The sequence below is a fragment of the Rutilus rutilus genome (assembly GCF_951802725.1).
Source record: "Rutilus rutilus genome assembly, chromosome: 1".
Taxonomy (NCBI): domain Eukaryota; kingdom Metazoa; phylum Chordata; class Actinopteri; order Cypriniformes; family Leuciscidae; genus Rutilus; species Rutilus rutilus.
In genome coordinates this window covers 52,763,134-52,784,186 of record NC_140209.1, presented here as the reverse complement: position 1 = coordinate 52,784,186, position 21,053 = coordinate 52,763,134, and the positions used below count along the sequence as shown (strand labels likewise).

The window sequence follows — 21,053 nt, the reverse complement described above, 5'->3', positions numbered from 1 at the left end:
CTATACCATTTTTGTGTTTTTAATGTTGTAATTTTGTCATGACAAACATTTTCCAGGGTTTCTTAAAGGGGTGGTATAATGTCCTTTTCACAAGATGTAAAATAAGTCTGTATGTAAAGTTTTAGCTCAAAATACCCCACAGATATTTTTACATAGCATGTTACAATTGTCACTTTTTGAGGGTGAGCAAAAACGCACTGTTTTTGTGTCTGTTCCTTTAAATGCAAATGAGCTGCTGCTCCTGGCACAGGGGGCGGAGCTTAAACAGCTTGCACTCACACAGACGCACACTGAAAATTTCAAAAACTTTTAGCCTTTTATGTTCAAATCGGATTCAGACAATGATGGAGAGACTCCAGAAGAAGTGACAACATGTAGAAAGCAAGAGGACATTTCTGAATGGTTAGTTGATGAATTTATGCATCTTATGTGTAGTTATCTTCTAGTCATTGACTAGCATATTCTCTCATGATAATCTATAAATCATGTTCCCGGGGCCTTTTTATGTAAATTATAGGGCTGGTGATGTCACTAACCCGTGAAAAGGCTCATTGTAGTCCCTAGCCATTTGTTGTAGTCCTTAAAAAACAATTTCTTCTTTGAACTTTGAGCGTTGTAACTTTGTAGATGTTGTTTATGCTCAAACAACAACATTACACACTAACTAAAAAGTGAAATCATAATCAACCACCCCTTTAATATTACAAAATCCAATATATATCCAGTACACTTCATGGCTTCAGTAAGTGAAGTTAGAATGAAAACTAAAAAGGCCTATGAGGATCAGTTTCAGCAGATGAGATGATCAAATGGTCAAATCCTTGAGATCAGCTAAATGTAAGCCTTCACATGAGGCCCATACTGAAAAAGACTTAAAAAAAAAAAAAAAAAAACACAACAAAGGCAGCTGTAAATGTGAACCTATAAAGGCCTCTTTTTTTCTTTTTCTTTTTTTCTTATAAATGAGACCACTTTTCTTGTGGATGCATGTATAATTCAGGTAGAGAGTGACCTGTAAAACCACAAAGGAACGATAATAAAGTCATGACTTCTGGTATTCTAGGAAATGAGGTGATGTATTTCTAGGAAAGGCATTTCTAGGAAAGGCCCCTCACAGCCCACATCTCAGTTTTCAAAACACACTTGCCCCATGAGAAGACCCCATGATTTACAGACATCCTGGGAAAAGTGGGCCACAGATTAGTTGGGGCCGGTGGGTAGGGGGGACCTTTGTGACCTGTACATCCAAGGCAACTTTGTTATCGCTCACGTTTCTGGAGCTCCTTTGAATACTGCGTGGGGCGACCAGAAAAAAAGGCATGGAATGAGGAGGGTGGGATTTCATGTGAATGTAGGCTACTACAGCTTTATTTTACAAGCAAAGTTCAAGGTGTGCATCTTGGGTGGTTACAGAAGATAAAAACACAATCGTTTGTTTTAATCCTAATCTTTCAAATGTATCTATCTAATCTATGTATTTACACCTGTTCAAAAGATTGGGGCTGGTGGGATTTTTTAAGTGTCATGCTGACTAAGGCTGCATTTATTTGATCAAATATACAGTAAAAACAGTAATATTGTGAAATATTATTGCAATATAAATTAACTAGTTTCTGTTGCAATATGTTTTGAAATGTAACTTATTCCTGTGATCAAAGCTGAATTTTCATCATCATTACTCCAGTCTTCAGTGTCACATGATCCTTCAGAAATCATTCTGATATGCTGATTTGATGTTCAAGAAACATTTATGATTGTCAATGTCGAAAACAGTGGTGCTGCTACATATTTTTGTGGAAACCATGATACCGTTTTTTTTTTTTTTTTTTTTCAGGAGTCTTTGGTGAAAGTTCAAAAGAACAGATTTGATTTGAAACAGAAATCTTTTGAAATGTTATAAATGTCTAATGTGTCCTTACTGATTAATAATAATAAAAATCTTACTGACCCCAAACTTTTTGTTTTTGTGCTGATTTTGCCATATTTAGTTCATGCTCAAGAGTTCCAGTGTTTTATTTCTTATTTTGCTTTAATTGCTGCTAAAAATACCAGCTGTATATCACAGTGTGTCCAGAATGGCATGTAATTGTTTTCTTTCCACCGATCTCCCAGAAAAATCGCATGTTCTGACATCACTAATGATTACGGTGGGGGGTTTGAATCCCCATATTGCTTGTTAAGTTTAATACTTGTAACTTCTCTTTTACTTCTATGAGGTAAGATCCTCCTGAGTCAAAGTCAAGAATTTCACAAAACAGTTCAGTGATTGAAGAATTTTGAGTGTTTTAACGGTGAAACATACTCAGTGGACCAGCTTACCTAACACAGCCTTTTTTTTTTTTCTTTTTTTTGGTTTTGGTAGTTAAATACACTCAGCTCTCTATTATTATTTACACAGCTGATCTTCTACTCAGTAGTGGTCCCAAAAGTATCGTTAGCCAACTATGGTCCCAAGTTCCGTCGTTATCTTCTTAGTTCAACGAGTCAGTGTTTCCCGGAACCAAAGTTCCGACGAACACTCGCAAACAGCAACACAAAGTTGTGTGGTTGGAACGACAGCCTTCGAGCTGTGGTTAGAAGCATAGTTTCTCGTTTGCATGACATGTGGACTCAATAAATCCTTATCTTGAGCCAAATAAGCAAGCTGACATTCAGTACAGTCGATATCGTTTATTTAAAATTGCCTACATACAAATGTCATTTACGTCTTTTAGTTTGTCAAGAGATTTAAAGCACCGTTTTTGAAGAGTGCGCATGTGCGAACGTGCTCGAGCCTATGATTGAATCTGGAAATAAAGCAAAATAACTGAGAAAAATGAGAAATAGTCCTCAGATGCCATGTCCTGTCCGTAATTTATAGCAAAACATCTTCGATATCAAACAGATTCAGGTAAAGAAGTTATTACTCCAACACCTGCATGACATCATTAAAGGGATAGTTCACCCAGAAATGAAAATTAGCCCATGATTTACTCACCCTCAAGTCATCCTAGGTGTATATGATATTCTTCTTTCAGACTAATACAGTCGGAGTTATATTAAAAAATGTCCTGGCTCTTCCAAGCTTTAATGGCAGTGGATGGGCAATTTTGTTTTGAAATCCATAAAAGTGCATCCATCCATGATAAAAGTGCTCCACATGGCTCTGTGGGGTTATTGAATAAAGGCCCTCTGAAGCGAAGCGATGCCTTCGTGTAAGAAAAATATCCATATTTAAAACTTTATTGACTAAAATAAATAGTGTCTGAAAGAAGAATTGTCATATATACCTATGGCTTGAGGGTGAGTAAATTATGGGGTTATTTTAATTTTAGGGTGAACTATCCCTTTAACCAACGTGGTTGGACGACCGATTTGCGACAATAGCTACAGTTGTGAGTGACTAGCTACTTGATTTCTTCAACGATGCATTGTACTATGGTAGGTAGTTAAGCAGCGAGTTTGTTGTATGGGAAACGTATACGTGTAGGAGATAGAAAACATTGTTATATATATATATATATATACTACTGTTGCCTATTAATGTGTAATTGTCAACCAGTCAGGTATGTGTGAGTCAGACTTTCCTCAAACTTTGATCAATAGTTATAGGAAAAGGGGGTTCTACTCTTTACTTAACTATTCTACATTTACAACTTTCTTTTTTCTATAGCTGCTTTCAAGTTTATTAAAGAAAGTAGGTCAGAGTCATAGCCTAATCAACACTGAACGCTGACAGAGAACATCAAAGCAGTGAATAACAGGTAAAAGCTGAACTCTGGACTTATCCGTATGTTTTGTACCTTGGCCTCCTGCCAGACCTATATGTAGTAAAGGGAATTGTTTACCTTTCTCCGTAATCAAGTAGGTGCGACAATGAGTCAGATACAGAGGCCAGAGTAGGGGCGGCTGAGAGGATATGATACATGTTTGTGTAGCCTATTAATATTAGGCTACTAATATAATTACATTCATTATTACACGAATATATTGGTAGGTGAATTCAAACATCTCAATCGCAAAAAGTGTCCCAATCACCCTGAATTCACCATATATTATAAATGTTCATTATTAATAATATTGTTGTTATTATTATTATGTTACTAAAGAAACTTTCTCAAAGCAACTTATTGTCTGAGACACAGTGGCTTGTAGACCTAAGCATAAGGTTATTCCACCCTCAATATAGGCTATATATGAGGATTACACAAAATCAGATTAAGATCACACAGATTATAGAAATTGATAAAACGAAACTTTAACGACATCGAAAAACTATTTCTGTCATAGACAAACATTTCTTTGTTAGACTGGTTAGTATTTCACACATAGACAGTAAGATTTCACATTATATACTGCCCTCTAGAGGTCTGAACGTTGTATTGGACATGGGCGTGGCTTCTGACATCACACTTGGATATGGGCGGAGTTGGATGTCCAGACCTATTTCCGCAACGAAGCCACCGGAAGAACAAAGACGCACGTTTTTAGCCAGAATCCAAAATGTACGTTCTAAATCTGTGACAAAATAGATGGTTTAATTTCTACGAAGAAATAAATTGCTAGTTTTAAAAAAAATCCACGATCGGAGAAGATATTTGATCCCTGAACTCTATGACGTTGGCGGGTCATAGGTCACGTGCCCATGCTGTTCAACAGAGGAACATGTTTAACGTGAGAATTACTCGACTTATTGAGATATTAATCTGATCTCAAAAAAGAAGATACTAATACAGGTGTAAACGATTATGTCGCACCTCAAGATTAATAAGAAGTTCGCAGAAAAATATGAGAAATATCGTCAGAAAGAAGAACTGCAGAGACGTAAGCTATCTAAAACTCCTACACTTGAAACACAAGCAAGGGCTGTTTACTAGACCTTCAGATATTAATAATCTGCATTATATGTATATTTTATGTGTTGAATATGGTGAACACTCCTTATATCAATCTTAAACCTTAAATGTGCAATCATTTATATTTTGTCTCCGTATTGTTGTCGAGTAGGTTAATATATGTTTATAACGATTAGTATTAACATTTGTTTATCTTCATAAAGATAATCTAAGTAGACAATTCTTTGACTTTTAAAATACGAAAATCCACCATGGTAACCATAAAGGTACAGTCAAACTGTGGTAAGTTATTACCCACGAATGTTAATAATCTAGAAAGTATATATTTTGAAAGCTTGTTTTATGTATTAAATATTTATTTACATATCATAATTTTACAGTAACAATGAACAATGTAGGTAGTATTTTCACAGACACTGAGAGACACAACTTAAACTTCCGCTACATATCTCCTTTTGTGTCATACAGGCAATCATACATTTCAATTTTGGAGTTAACTGTGCATTTGAATCTGTTGATTCAATAAAGTGTGTTTATTTTGAATGTTCCAGTGAAGGACCGTTACGGAGACCAGGATGAGGAGAATTCATCTGGCTCGTCCGACTCGGACTCTGATGAGAGCGAAGTGGTAAAATATTCAGCACTTTTTTGTTTGAAACCCCTTTGCCAACATCATACCCAGGTTTCCATGTCTAATACTCTGATAAATGATTATATAGGAGCTGGACCCAAAATTGGACAGGGATTTTTACAGAACGCTCTCGCTTCTGAAGAAGAAAGATCCAAAGATCTATCAGAAAGATGCAAAGTTCTACACCGAGGACAGTATGTAAAGTATCTTCACTTTATGATTTTCTACTCTGGTTAAAGGATACTGTACTGATTTCAGCACACTGTGATCTCATCTGTGTCTTAATAAACAGCATCTGGATTAGGCAGCGATGAGCAACCGTCCACTTCGAAAAAGTCAGAGAAACCCATGTTCTTGAAGGATTATGAGAGGAAGATCATCCTGGAGAGAGGAGGGTAAGAAATCATGTGTTTATAAATGATGAAAGCTGTGGCTGTATTTATATATCTTTCAATAATTAAATTAAAGTGCAAATGGTGGAAGCATTATGACAATCAATTATAGTATTTAGATAACAGATAGTCTTTTTCATGTTCTGATTGGGTGTATATATAATAAATATGATTGAAAATAATTAATTTTTAGAAAATATGATGATGATGAGGATGACAGTGCTGATGAAGAAGTCTCCAAACAGATGCAGGAGGTAATTATACTTTAGATATACTATGTTAAAAGCCAATGCAGAATGAAAATTGACCCTGTTTACTTTTTTTATATGAAAATGTTACTGGTCTTATTGAGCACAATTAATCTATGTACATTATGTCATGTGAAAAAAAAACAAAAAACTTAAGTCTATCATTTATTTTATTTTAATTTGCAGAAGCAAAATGGGTTGCAAATGTAGTTTCATGTTGACATTCAAATTTGTGTTTGGATGTCAAAGGGTCTGTGCAGATTTTAAGTGTGTTAGGATCTTGTAGAATGACAGATAAAATTAAAGCTGCAGTCCGTAACTTTTGGCGCGTCTTGCGGAAGAACATTGTAGCCGGAGCTACATCTCTCTGTTTATGTCTATGACGAGTCACGCAGGCACTGGGCTACTCCGCAGTAGTACGACCCGTACCAGTCTAAATAGTCTGAATATAAACACTTATTATAGGTGTACCCAGGGATGTAGTGGAGGCTAAACGCACGTAAACGCCGTTTACGCACCTCCCAAAATTTGGAAATAGCGTTTGCCCACCTCCAAAGTGTGTTTATCCACCTCTACATTGCGTTTATCCACCTCTAAATTTCACGTTATTTGAGCGGACTTTGCTTTTCCAGTGCGTGATCGCCGATCGGCACATGATTCGAGCATTTGGGCCGTTAACGACTGAGCAGAACGCGCAGCGCGCAAACACGGAGCAGAGAGCGCAGCGCACCGACACACACACACACACACACACACACACACACACACACACGGAACAAAGAGAACGGCGCACACACGTAGCAGAAAACACTCGCTCGTGAAGTTACTAAACAAGCTGCGCGAGAATGAAACTTGATCGCAGCCGCAACAGGAAATCATTAAAACGATGGGAAAAAAAGGTGATTTTTTTTTTTTTATTCATTACAGGCAGCTGGTTTAATGTAGGGAGCATGTCAAAACCCAACTGTACAAGAGATTCAGAGGGAATCAAGCCTGCACCAGGTTAAAGACTTTTCCCTCTACAGGGAAACACTGATCCACATTTTTCTGATAGAACAAACAACTAATCAATTAATCGAAGAAATATTCAACAGATTAATCAACTATGAAAATAATCCCAAATCCCTATCATTATGCACAAGTGCATTGCATTGGAAGCCCTGGATATAAGCCTCCCTCTCGATCTCTCGTAAATATTTTTGTTCTCTCTGTTTTGTCATTTAGTAAACTTTATAGATTTCAACCATATTATTCCTTTTTGAGTCTCTTTAACAAGAACTTAGATTAATGCATGAATTGAATAGTGATTGTGTGACCTATGATGAGGGAGCAACCAGTGATACCCTTGGTAGTACCATCAAATGATAGCCTATAGCGATGTCATCAGGATACACATACACCGGTAGGCAGTGGCCCACCTTATCGGGTGACCACGTCGTGGTCCACCAGAATTTATAGTTTACCCACCTCTTTTTTTACCACTACACCACTGTACCGTAGTGATTCAGGATAAGACAAAAACACCGTTTGGAAAATGGATGATGTCATGTCTATGTCAATGAATGAGTTATGATGTACTCTCTTATTATATACATTTTGTACATTTTTAACACAAATTTACGGACTGCAGCTTTAATTAAAATGGAAATTTGGACTTTTTAAAGGGATAATTCACTTAAAAATGAAAATTCTGTCATAATTTACTCACCCTCAAGTTGCTTCAAAACCTGCTTCATGTCTAACATATAATACATAAGTGAATGTGTTTGCGTTTGTATTACAGAGAGCTGCATCTCCCACCTATATCCAAGAACAGAAGGATCTGCAGGAAAGGTAGATTGGAGATTGTCTTTGCACCATTATCTGTTTGGTTCAAGTTGCTTAATGTATACAATATGCAATTACTATTGCCCTATCTTGCACCCAGCGCAATTGACTTTGTACACCGACGCATGTATCATTCCTATTCTGCACCCGCGCAAGGCGGACTTTTCCCTCCACAGACGCACGTCGGTAAACTAGGAAATACACTTGCGCTCCCCGGGGCGGTTCAGCGCAAAGAGGAGGCGTGTTCCGGCGCAAACGTTCCCTCATGCTATTTTACAGGTTTAGAAAACAATTCCGCCACTGACCGAAAAAACCTATTTTAAAGTCAGTCGCGCGTTGCGCATGTTATTCATATACTATTTTAAGGGCGCATGCTTGGCCATAATCAATGTAGCGTGTGCACAACGTGCATACACTTCGATTCTCTCATCTACACAGAAGCAGCAGTTATCATTTTTGCAAATCATACATTATTATGATAGATAGATAGATAGACAGTTTATTATAAAAGCATACATCTAGCTTACACATTAACCCAAATTATCATACGCCTGTTTAACCGAAGTTAATTTGGGTGTGTTTCTCCATCCCCAACATCCCTGACGAGAACGTCGGTCTCCTCGGCCTTGAACCGCTCCTGTCGTGCGCCTGGCAAATCCGCTGTTATAATAGGAATCCGCTATAGAACAAGCGCGCCTGCTCTTAAAGGGAATGTGAGATGACGCTCTGATTGGTTTATTTCACGTTACGCCCAAACCACACCTATGAATAATGAAGCTACTTCAGACCAACCCATTTTAGATTTGCGTCGGGCGCAAGAGTCATTTATCCCGCCGGTATAATAGCAACAGCGCCCAAGACCCGCCCACAAAGTTACTTGCGTTTCGCGCTTGATACTTGCGTTTCAGATCGCTAAAATACGGCCCTATGTGTCATTTATCAATTTTCAGAAAGAGGGGTTGTTCAGTCAAAGTGAAAATTCTGTCACCATCAGTGTTTTAGGGTAACGCATTACAAGTAACGTGGGTTACATAATCAGATTACTTTTTTCTAAGTAACTAGTAAAGTAACACATTACTTTTAAATTTACAACAAAATATATGAGTTACTTTTTAAAATAAGTAATGCAAGTTATCCCATTTATCGACTGACAGCTCTCCTGTCAGAAATCATGCAGAGGCGTTGTGTGTGCTGTGTGAACATGATGGTTATTGTAGATCTAGATTTTAGACTAAATGAGAGCATTTACTCATCTCACTTGTACAAAAACAGATTCAGTATTCCTCAAAATGAATAAAAACGGTGAAATGCAAACTCAGAATATTGTATTGTGTTAATTTAGTATTTTAAATCCCGCACAAAAAAAAAAAAAAAATTATAATTATATATAAATATATATGTATATATTTATTGCTCTGCCCTCTACTGTACAGATGTGCATTTCTTTCAGCCTGAGGCTTATTCATTTCACTTAAAGCTACACTGTGTAATTTTTTAAGTTTATTCTTAGCAAAAAACACTTTGTTCTTTCAAAATGATATGTGTTCATTAATGTGTAATCACTTCTACCAACTAATCAAGCATTCTCGTAAGCGAAGAATCTGCCATTTTGAATACATACGAGCGAGTCGCTCGAATGGCGGCAGCCATGTTGCGCCTCCATCTTGAAAATACATTAGGGACATACCTGGAAATTCAAGCTTTGCCTTTCGCGTTTTGACACTCATTGGCACCGTGACGAATGCGAGGGGGAGATTACTCGCGACTGCCGGCAGATTTGAAATAATACGGCCACCGTAGGAGTTAAAACGCCCTCGGAATGGGAGGGGCTAGAAAGTAATATTCAGTTAGTCATAAACGATGTCACCGCAAAAAAAAAAAAAAAAGCAAGCCCAGCCCTGGTTAGAAAAAGTTACAAACAAGTAACATACAGCATTACTTTTCATAATTAGTTACTTTTTTTTGGAAGTAACGCAATATTGTAACATTACTTTTTATAGTAACTTTCCCCAACACTGGTTAGCATTTACTTACCCTCAAGTTGTTCCAAACCTGTATGAAATATTTCCTATATGAGAATGGAGAAAAGAATGACATATTGATTGAAACTACATGAGAGTGAGTAAATAATGACAGATTCATTTCATTCATTCCATTACAATATGTTTTACTTGAGTCTTTACTTTCATTTGGCAGTTTGCGCAAGTTTGTGCAAGACAGTGATGAAGAGGACAGTGATGGTGACGGACAGCTGCTGACGCGGAGAACCAAAACACAAGATGAGAAGGTGCTGAAACTGAAATTCACTTAACATGCTGTAGCTGATTTTCTGGATGTTAAAGTCGGATGTTGGATAACTGTGTAAAATAAAACAGTATCCAATCATAAACTTTTCTTTGTGCTCGTCTTTTCCTGCTTTAAGGACAAAGAGGAAGCCGACTATGTGGAATGGCTGAAGGGTCAGGCGGAGCTGGAGGGGCCGGAGGACGTTAAGGACATGGTCAGTGTCTTGTTCTGGATTGAAGATGTTTTTAGGATGTAATGGTTGATAACTATAGGCTTCACTCACTCTTGCTCTGTTTCTGATTGGATGTTGCCCGGGCTAATTTCCAAAATCCAGAAATACCTGCGAGATTACTGGAACAACCCCCAGCTGGATGAGAAAGAGTCTTTCCTGCGAGACTACATGCTCAACAAGAGATACCTGGAGGAGGATGAAGAAGAAGAAGAGAGGTGGGTTTTGTTTGTAGTATTACAGAATTGAGTCAGTAAGTAATGCAAATACATGAACAAATAGATGTGTAATTCTATGTAAATGTACAGTACACTACTGTTCAAATGTTTGGGGTCGGTGCGATATATATACGGTAGTGTAAGTATCTCTATCTGTGAATGTTTTTAGGATCCCCACCTACAATGAGCTGATGCAGGATGATGATATGGAGGACTCGGAGGATGAAGGAGAATCATTCCTGCATAAACAGGAAGACTTTGAGAGGCAATACAACTTCCGCTTTGAGGAGCCTGATGCTGGAAAGGTAGCAGGATGTCAACATCAGCCTGATTTGTCTTTGTTATGTTAAATGCCTTCGTTAAAAGTGTCTTCGTGAAGAGCAAAGCTCTTTTTCTTATGGTCATTACCCATCAACCCTCTATCCCTCCACAGGTCAAAACATATCCACGCAACATTGCCACATCTGTCCGAAGCAAAGATGACAGAAGAAAGAGGAAGAGGGAGGAGGTTAAAGAGAGGAAGAAAAAGGTAAACTCATTTTTATTCAACTATCAAGAAAATGCACTACCATTTGAAACTTTGGGGTTTATTTTTAGTTTCAAGCTTACCAAGCCTGCGTTTATTTGATCAAAAACACATTAAAAACAGTAACATTGTGAAATATTATTATAATTTAAAATAACTGTTTTCTGTTTGATTATCTTTTAAAATGTCATTTATTCCTGTGATGGCAAAGCTGAATTATCTGCGTCATTACTCCAGTCATTTCATTTAAGTAGATTCAGAATCAGATTTAATTCCGTACAATTCCCATTCCTAACATCCTGTAGGAGAAGGAACAGAAGCAGCAACAGCTGAAGGAACTGAAGAACCTGAAGCGAGCAGAGATCATGGACAAACTGAAGCATCTGCAGGAACTGACAGGAAATGAGAAGCTGGCCTTCAATGACGTCGACCTGCAGGGAGACTTTGACCCCCAGAAACATGACCAACTGATGCAGGTGGGGCAGAAATTACCCATAACTGCATGTCAAGAGTCATCCAAAGTCACAGCTTATGATGAAAATAATTAGCATTTACTTGCAAGCTGCATGTACTTTCATGGACTTGATTTCTCACATTCTTCATTCTCATCTGCAGAAGTTCTTTGGGGATGAATACTATGGAGAGGAAGAGGAAGAGAAGCCACAGTTTGATGCCGATGATGATTTAGAAGGTAACATTGTGTCTCTTGGATGGATGTGTTCACATACATATTTCCTTTTTTGAAAGAAATTAATACTTTTATATACATTAAATTGATCTAAAATGACAGTAAAGACATTTATAACTTTTCATAAAGGTTTATGAACTTTCTATTTATTTAAGAATACTGAAAAAATGTATCACGGTTTCCACAGAAATATGAAGCAGCAAAACTGTTTTCAACATTGATAACAATAAGATATGTTTCTTGAGCATCAAATCATCATATTAGAATGATTTCTGAAGGATCATGTGACACTGAAGTGTAAAGTAATGATTCTGAAAATTCAGTGTTACCGTCTAAGGAATAAGTGACATTTTACATAATATTAAAATAGATAAGTCATTTTAAATCAATATTTCATATATTACTGTGATTACAGTATTTTGATTAAATAAATGCAGCATTGGTGAGCATAAAAGTCTTCTTTCAAAAATATAAAAAAAAATTACTGACCCCAAACTTTTGAAACCGGTTTTGATGACGTGTTTTTTTTTGTTTTTTTTTGTGATGTGAATGTTGTGTTTTGTTAGAAAATTGGAACTGGGATACATGGATGGGAAAAGAGGAGAATGAGGAAGAGTATTTGGAAGAGGAAGAGAATACTATGGAGGAAGATAATCAGCCCAACTGTGAAGATCCTGACTTTATAGTAAGATTGTTTCTCACTGAGGCACAAATGCAACAGCAAACTATTGTATGCCGTCCGCTTCCAATCACACTTGAATTTTTTTTTAATAGATGGATGCTGACTATGACCCAAGTCAACAGCCCGTTTCTAAAAAGAAGAGAAAGAAAGTGAGAGAAAGTGAGAAGAAAAAGAAGACCAAAGAGGACGCCCCTCTCATGGGAAAGAAGAGGAAGAAGTCCCTCTTTTCTGAGATCATCAACAAAAACAAGCCCGTCTTTGATCCAAGTGAGTGTTAGATGTTTAAAACTGATGTAATGTCTAGTTTTCAAACAGGACACTCTGTCATTGGTCGAACAAAAACAAAAAAATCCCGCCCAAAATTTACACACTTGTATTCATGCATAATCCAAGGTGTAATCCTAAAATCGTATTTGTCCTGGTCACGTTTCCAGAGGAGAAGACCTTTGAGCAGTATTTGGACGAGTACTATAAACTGGACTACGAGGACATCATTGATGACCTGCCATGCAGATTTCGCTACAGAGAAGTTGTACCGAATGACTTCGGCCTGTCCACTGATGAGGTGAGGAGCTACGAGCATCAGTAATGCCTGGATGATGATTGACTCTTGAGTTCTGTGCTGATGAGCTGCGATTGTGTCTGACCTGGTATTGCTGTTCCTTCGGGAATAACTCTGACCAGGGTCTGAGGACTGTAATCTTCTCTCTGAGCAGATCTGCATTAAAGACCACCAGTGTAGATTAGCGTTCGTCTCACATTTAGACCGTAGAGGATTTGAGAGCTGTATGTTTGAGCTTCAAGTAAATCTTTCAGTGCTGGTGCTGGAGCTTTATATGGATTTTGATGAAGGATGCACAATTTATCTGGACCAATTGACATTGCCAAAACTATTGATTTAATAATAATTCATAATTACTGTGTTGTATTACTTATTACTACTACCATTCAAACGTTTGGGGTCAGTACGATTTATTTATTTTTTTGATGAAGAAATATATATATATTTTTGATGAAGAAATCAAAGCAAGTAAAGTGACAGTAAAGATGTTGAAAATTTTACAAAAGGTTTCTATTTCAATTATAAATGCTTTTCTTCTGAACTTCCTATTAAACAAACACTCCTAAGAATGTATCACGTTTTAACATTGTTGATAAGAAATGTCTCTTGATCAAGTCATCATATTAGATTGATTTCTGAAGGATCATGTGGCACTGAAGACTGGAGTAACGATGCTGAAAATTAGTAGTAATGGATTTATTTTAATTTTTTTATCTCTCATCTATTGGTAAAAAACATGAAAATAATTATAATGAGGCACAGAATCGTGTCTGATTTAATATAGATAACTTATCATAAATTATTCTCTGTGACTTATTTACTAGTATCTTATTGAGGGGGGAAAAATATTTCTAATTTATTTCTAATATTTCCATGTTATTCTCACCTGAACCTCTTTCCATAGGTCCTGAAAGCAGATGAAAAGGAGTTGAACCGCTGGTGCTCGCTGAGGAAGACCTGCATGTACAGGTAGCGTACGGTAGTTTCTGTCATTGATATAAATAGCCAGGAACTGTTGTGAAGTTTTGAATATATTTATAGTGATAATAATTATGTGGGGGAAATACCTTCAGCGAAATAAATAGGTCATAAACATTTTGAGTGCACTTTCCAATTATTTTCTTGTGATTATTCTTCTGCCCTGGAATACATTTTAATGCGTTTCGCTTTATTTTTTCCTTGTTTAGGTCAGAGAGGGATGAACATTGTGACGTGAAGAACTTCCAGATCAAAGCACGGAATATCAAGAAGAAACAGCAAGTCTTTGTGTCTCTGTACAAAGAGTGAGTGTCCCTTTAAACATCATAGTAAAAAAACTGCTCGTATACGTCGCTCGGGACAGGTGACGCACCTGTGGCTTGCCCGATTGGGCCAGTGCTGCATCACGAAAGTTTATCTGTGGCGTGTGCACGAACTGTGATTGACAGTCAGATCTCACACAGCCCTGCGCTGATTGGACCAGAAGAACCGAGAGCGGTGGATTTTTGCAAAACAAATAACAGGCTCCAGGTGGAGGTGGAAGCGCAGGGGTTTTTCTCAAACCGGCTGATTTATGTTGTTCTGTCGGTTTCAGTGAATATGATCAAAAAAATCTTGCCGAGTGCAGCTTTAATTTATACAGTGAAGACTCTGTATGCAGTACTATTTTACATTTGATTATTCATTTTCTCTACCTGAAAATTACTGTTAGACTTACCTTAAAAACATGAAAAGCAGTGTTTATTCGCTATTGCTCGTAATTTGATTATTTGTTCTTATTTTATTATTGACAGTTTACTTGTCTTTAACAATATTTGACATTTATATAAGTTAGGCTAGTAGTTTTTGGTGTCACAACCTTATTTATTAAGGTTATGGGTCAAAAACAATGAAGACAATAACTATTTTATTAACAACTTTTTTTGTGTTGGGGCAAGTAAAAATTTTAACCACTGGCCCGACTGGGCCATTAGAAAAAATCCTTAGTCTAGAGCCCTGAACCTCATACAAATGATACTGGGCATTGCTCCAGTTTACATTTGAAAATGCTTTTCTGAGACCCATGTTCTCCTCCCATCAAATAAGCACTTGTGTTTTAGTGTATTTATGTTTTATTACCCAGGAACGCTGGTGAGGAGGAGCTGATGGAGTCTAAGGGGAAGGTGGGTAAGAAGACGAGGGATCGTCTAAAGCAGTCCGAGGTCACGATGGAGAAGAGAGATCTGACAGACGAGACATCTGAAAGCCTTCCAGAGCAAGCAGACATCAAGGACCTCAAAGAAGTCACTGCAAAGGATGAAGGGGAGGATGATGAGGAGTTCCTGGTTCCTAAGAAAAAGATGAAGCGGGAAGAGACTGCAGTTACCCCGAAAGAGACTGCAGTTACCCCGGAAGAGACTGCAGTTACCCCGGAAGAGGAGGTGGCCAGTAAAAGGACTGCGAAACCTAATTGGCCTAAAAAGAAAACAAGGCGGCCAGGCGGACGCCTGCTTTCCAGATCCATGACGGTGAAGATGGCTGGCCATGAGTTCAGCAGACAGAGACTCCAAGCCTACGGGCTGAATCCAAAGAGACTCTACTTTAGAGAGCTGTACCGACAGAAACGGAAAGAACGAGAAAAAAAGGAAAAGCAGCAGAAAAAGAGCAAACCATGAGGCTGACAATAAATGCCATTTTGAAAAAAATGTGTTAATGAGTGGGACCATAAACTGTCTTTCTAATTTTAACACAGCTTTAATCTGGAAAGTTTTCAGTTCATCATTGTTACCTGGATGTTTTATCTATATTATTAAAAATGTATAAAAGGGAGTTGTTGTGGAAATAAAGACAGTTCTTTTCACATTTGTTTTCTTCATGTTTTGCTTTGACCACTGTACTCTTGCAAATGGAAAAATATTGCACTTTAGTCTTCGTCCTTAGTTTGTAAGTTCTGAGTTATTTCAGACCCCCTTTTAAAATAAACAAAATAAAGCTTTTTTTGGGTACGTCAAATAATAGAAATAAAACAAGTTTGGTTAGGGAAAAACGAAACCATGACTTTGTTGCCGGTTATCCCTAAATCGCTTTGACAGAGAAGAGGCTTTGGTGGTTTTGACTCGACAAGCTATATTTAGGTGTCGCACACAGTTGCCTGACTGAAATTCTAGAGTCGCTTTAAAAAAATAACCTTAAACGGTTTAGATGGGCACATAATGAATTTTATATAGGATGTGCTATATTAAAACAATGATCATGATGAGGTGAAACAAATGCTTGAGGTTTTAAAGCTGGTTTTTATTCAGGCGCGGCTCGGGAAAGCGCGCCAAACAGCCACCAGTTTGAAATCCGGATAAACAGCGCGTGCACTGGGTGAGACTATTTACTCTGAAATGCATAGAAGAACATCGCTATATTGTACATTTTAATTGATATTTGTTATTTGGGTCCGTGTTTAAAACGCTAGACGGACTGAATAAAGAAAACATGTATTTTTGAAAGCGTCATTAATTGTGTGGTTGTTTTAAAAGCAGATTTGTTTTTGAGTTGTTGTTTGTGTTTGCTCAATAACAGTCTGTGATTTTAATATAAATTATACACCATTCGTATTAGACTATATATTTTTACACCTAACAGAGCTACTAACTAATGATTTGCCGTGTTATAACCATTCACTGATGTTGTACATCCATTATTAATGCCTTGCTAACTTAAATGTTTGGTTTTGTGTGATATAACGTTAGGCTATAGGCCTACTACGTTGTTTTTGTAAATTCTAACGTAACTTATTTATGAGCGTGGTTTTGATATATTTATATATAAAAAAATGACACTGAAAGCATCAATAAGAGTATTTTGAGAGCCCTGTATGCCGTTTAAATACAGTTAAGTTACATTACAACTGAAGAATTTCCAACTGTAGCCAATTTTACGAAGAAACCTCGACATTTAATGAAAAATAAATAAAATAATAATTTCCAGAAAACTTACATCGCTAAAAGTAAAAACATAAATTGTGTGGTAATGCCATGAACTGTAAAAAAACACACACACACACAAAAAAAACAACAACTAATCAATATTGTTGAGCCCCGAATAATACTGTAGCCTACACTTTACGAGTTTATTGGTTTGGTTAAAAATAAATTTACTATAACTCAAACTTAGTCATTTTTTATTAATAGTATAACAGAGATCTTTTTTTGTATGTCATCTCTGCTCTAGTGTTTTTTTTTTACATGACTAATTGCATTCTACGTATAGTTGACTCTATGGCAAGTTGCTTGTTTTGCTCCTCATTTGCTTTGGATGAAAGTGTCTGCTAAATAAATGAATGTTCTGTCATGGCATCCTATAGCTTCACCTCTTCTTTTATCTGCAGAAATATAATTAATGTAGACATGTCACAGAACGAAGAGATGCAAGATGACGTCCTTGAGAAATCCGGGGAAACATTGATTGAGTTCATCAAGAGCAGCAAGGCAGAGAACGTACTTCGAGGAGCAAGAGAAAAACTGCAGGAGTTCTTTGACCACCACATCAAGACCAAGAAGACTACAACCGAGATCTTAAATGGTATTACTTAAGTACTAATATTAACTTTTAACTTGCTAATCAATATTAACTGATACAATTAGCATTAAAAAGCAATTAATGACTATATTGTAGTCACTTGACCATGTTTGTCACATGTCCCAATCATGTTGCATATTTAATTCCACAGGTGACATCCAGTTATCAGAAATAAATATGGTTATTTTGTGTTTTTAAAGTCACCATGAAATCAGATGACTGCACATGAGATCGACCAATAGCAAACTATAACCATCCAATCGTTCCAGAAGCCGTTTCACTCGTATTTATGTAAAAATAAGGTGGAAAAGTGTGCTGCGTTTGTCTTTCCATGCTGACTTTAATCTAGTTTTGATCAAAATAAAATAATAAATCAAGGAAAAGATTAATATGCTGCTAATATTACACCTCACTGGAAATGGAAGGTTTAGGCATGTTGCATTGTGGGATACTGTATTGCGCAATCCCAGTACAGTGCTGAACATTTAGGCAAATGTAGGCATTCATCGTGGTTTTTAATGCGCCCTAAACATTTGGATATAAAAAAATGTTAAACTTGAAATGTTTCTCTCTGTGTTTAAGATCTTGTGCATACAGAGGAAGTGGTCGGCCACAAGCTTCTGGATTTAGAGCGGCAGAAGAGCCAGATGGTGCAGGAGATCGAGAGGATGGAGCAGGAAGTGCAGCGGAGTCTGTCCAAAAGCCAAATCCTGGACTCAGAGCAGGAGTATCCTTCCCAAGACCTGAACCAGAACCTGCTCTCAGTATAACCACTGGCCATATTTACTATACATGTCAGGTGACCAAGAAACATTATACATTTGATGCACACAGACTTTCTGGCTGCTGAATGTGTAATTCTAGCGCATCACCAATCACACGCTCTAACTATGAGTTTTTAGATAAAATAGGGGATAGTTCACCCAAAAATGAAAATTCTGTCATCATTTACTCTCCCTCAAGTTGTTTCAAACCTGTATTAAGTTCTTTCTTCTGCTGAACACAAAAGAAGATATTTTGAAGAATGCTCGTAAGCAGACAGTTGATGGACCCCATTGACTTCCATAGTATTATTTAATTCCATACTTTGGAAGTCAATGGACCCCTGGGTTATTTGGTTATCCATATTTTTCAAAATATCTTCATTTGTGTTCAACAGAAGAAAAAAACTCATACAGGTTTGGAACAACTTGAGGGCGAGTAAATGATGACATTCATTTTGGGGCGAACTATCCCTTTAATAAAGCATGAGTGTTGTTTCAGTTGCTTTTCCATCATGCACGTGGTTGGTTGTTTGTTTGGTTGTTTCGCTGTGGTTTTTCCCCTTAACTGTTGGGTCAGATTCTTACAGAAAGAGTTGGAAAAACTCAGAGATGCTGAGCAAGAAATTCAAACCCTGCAACAGGAAGTGGACGAGGACACAACTGAGGTCATTCCTTCAGCCATGTAAGCACTGGACTGGCTTTAGTTCACCTTGTGAGAGTGTATCTCTCAAGATCTTGGTATAGTCTTAAAGATGTGTGTTTATAATGACAAAGGACTAGATAGTACAGGCTCTACCTGCTGAAATTGTCCAGTTCTCAACCCTTCAAAAGTGTGGGGTCGGTAAGATTTCTAACATTCACGGAGACTGCATTTATTTGACCAAAAATACTGTAAAAAATTATAATGTTGTGAAATATTATTACTATTTAAAATATTTTGAAATATAATTTATTCCTGTGATCAAAGCTGAATTTTCAGCGTCACATGATCCTTCAGAAATCAGTCTAATATGATTTGATGCTCAAATCATTTTTGTATTATTATCAATATTGGAAATGCTTGTGCTGTTTATGAAATCAAAATTGAAAACTCCTATTTTTTAATGAAATATTACAGTATTTATTATATATGATTTATCTGTGCACATCATTCATTTTGATTAAATGCATGGCCCTTTTAATCTTTAATCAAAGTAACATCTCTTCTCTGATGATGTGTTTACTGGCGTGAGGGCGGGACAACCTGTCACTCACATAGATCCACCAATAGCAAACCGCAACCATCCAATCAATTCCTAATCGACAAAAACGTCAAAATTGTCTTTGTTCGAGAAGCCGTTTGTCTCGAATAGATGTCACAATAGGGAAGAAAAGACTATCACAACTTCCATTTCATGACGATTTTAATATTTTTGTGGAAACTGACCTTTTTTTCTTCAGCATTCTTTGATGAATATAACATTTTATTTAAAAAAAAATTTTTTTGAAACATTATAAATGTCTTTACTGTCACTTTTGATCAATGTAATGTATCCACCTTGCTAAAAAGATATACTTTTTTTGCAACAACAAAAAAATCTTACTGACCTCAAACTTTTGAACGGTAGTGTATATTATTATGATAGTTACCAGGTTCACATGGTCATTGGAATTTCCAGGCTCAGAAAAGTCAGACATTTTTCAATCTTTATTATTATTTTATCAAGTCACGACACGAACGAATGCAGAAGTCATGGAAAGTCATTGGTCCGATTGTGTGGTAGCCCTACAGTGATATGGTGAAGTCTGCTTTGCCTGACTGCTTTGAAATCATGTCCACTAAAAAAAAATCTGTTTTTTTTTTCCTGCCCATTTGATTTAGATATGTTGCTCAGCTCTATAATAAAGTAACCAAGATAAAGCTGGAGGTGGACCCAGAGCCACACATACTCAGGGGAGGTAATCCTGACACATTTACTATACATGATGCGGATGATGACCATAGAAGCTTTATATTCTAGACAGTATGAAATCCCTTTTGTCTCTTGGCAGTTCACTACGGTGCGGACGTGGCAACCCCCATCAATATAGACACCTCCACCCGTTCCCCCTGTGAGGTCAGCGATGACCTGTGGAGCCTGGTCAATACTGAATGGTAGACCTGGTGCACATGAACCGTGTTCGCTAATTTACTGTTTGTTTTTATATGCGTGTGTGTGTGTAACTGTGTATATATGTGCGTCTATAGATTTTAAGTCTGATAATAAATTGACCACAATCACTACCTTTTGTGTAACACACCACAAGATGTCACTATGCATTCACAATTTACCCCCCACAGACTGAAAATGCACTTTTTGCATACCCAGAATGGCATTTTATGTGTTTTTTTATTTTTTATTCATCCCTTGCTGTAATTCCATAGAGCAGAGAATCTGATCCTATGAAATAAAAAAATAAAAAATTGTTTTTGCAGATTGCACAGCACTAGTGGAAACATAACAGTGAAAATTATTACAAAGAGAAATTTTTGACAAAGAATGCTTGTCAAGGACATGCAGCATGTTTAAAATCACAGGTGTAGATGGGTTGTATCTGTCATTAACATGAGAGGGAGTGCTTTTTATTTTCTCTCTCGGTGTGAATAGGCATTTTGTTT

At 37.0% G+C, this 21,053-nt stretch overlaps 2 protein-coding genes across 2 annotated transcripts; both read left to right on the top strand.

Moving 5' to 3' along the window:
- The first annotated feature begins 4,418 nt into the window (after positions 1-4,418).
- Positions 4,419-15,942, top strand: kri1 (KRI1 homolog). Its single transcript, XM_084434975.1, has 19 exons — positions 4,419-4,803; positions 5,387-5,463; positions 5,555-5,660; positions 5,759-5,861; positions 6,052-6,112; positions 7,890-7,939; positions 10,130-10,220; positions 10,356-10,433; positions 10,554-10,666; positions 10,836-10,971; positions 11,100-11,195; positions 11,498-11,668; positions 11,808-11,883; positions 12,447-12,565; positions 12,655-12,829; positions 12,997-13,127; positions 14,029-14,093; positions 14,312-14,407; positions 15,226-15,942. The coding sequence occupies exons 1-19, from the start codon at positions 4,728-4,730 to the stop codon at positions 15,755-15,757; spliced, it is 2,352 nt and encodes a 783-aa protein (XP_084291101.1). The 5' UTR covers positions 4,419-4,727; the 3' UTR covers positions 15,758-15,942.
- A 343-nt stretch (positions 15,943-16,285) lies between these two features.
- spc24 (SPC24 component of NDC80 kinetochore complex) lies at positions 16,286-20,881 on the top strand. The gene is made up of 6 exons (XM_084430530.1): positions 16,286-16,451; positions 17,461-17,654; positions 18,234-18,378; positions 18,993-19,097; positions 20,277-20,353; positions 20,447-20,881. The coding sequence occupies exons 2-6, from the start codon at positions 17,480-17,482 to the stop codon at positions 20,551-20,553; spliced, it is 609 nt and encodes a 202-aa protein (XP_084286656.1). The 5' UTR covers positions 16,286-16,451; positions 17,461-17,479; the 3' UTR covers positions 20,554-20,881.
- Positions 20,882-21,053: the final 172 nt, after the last annotated feature.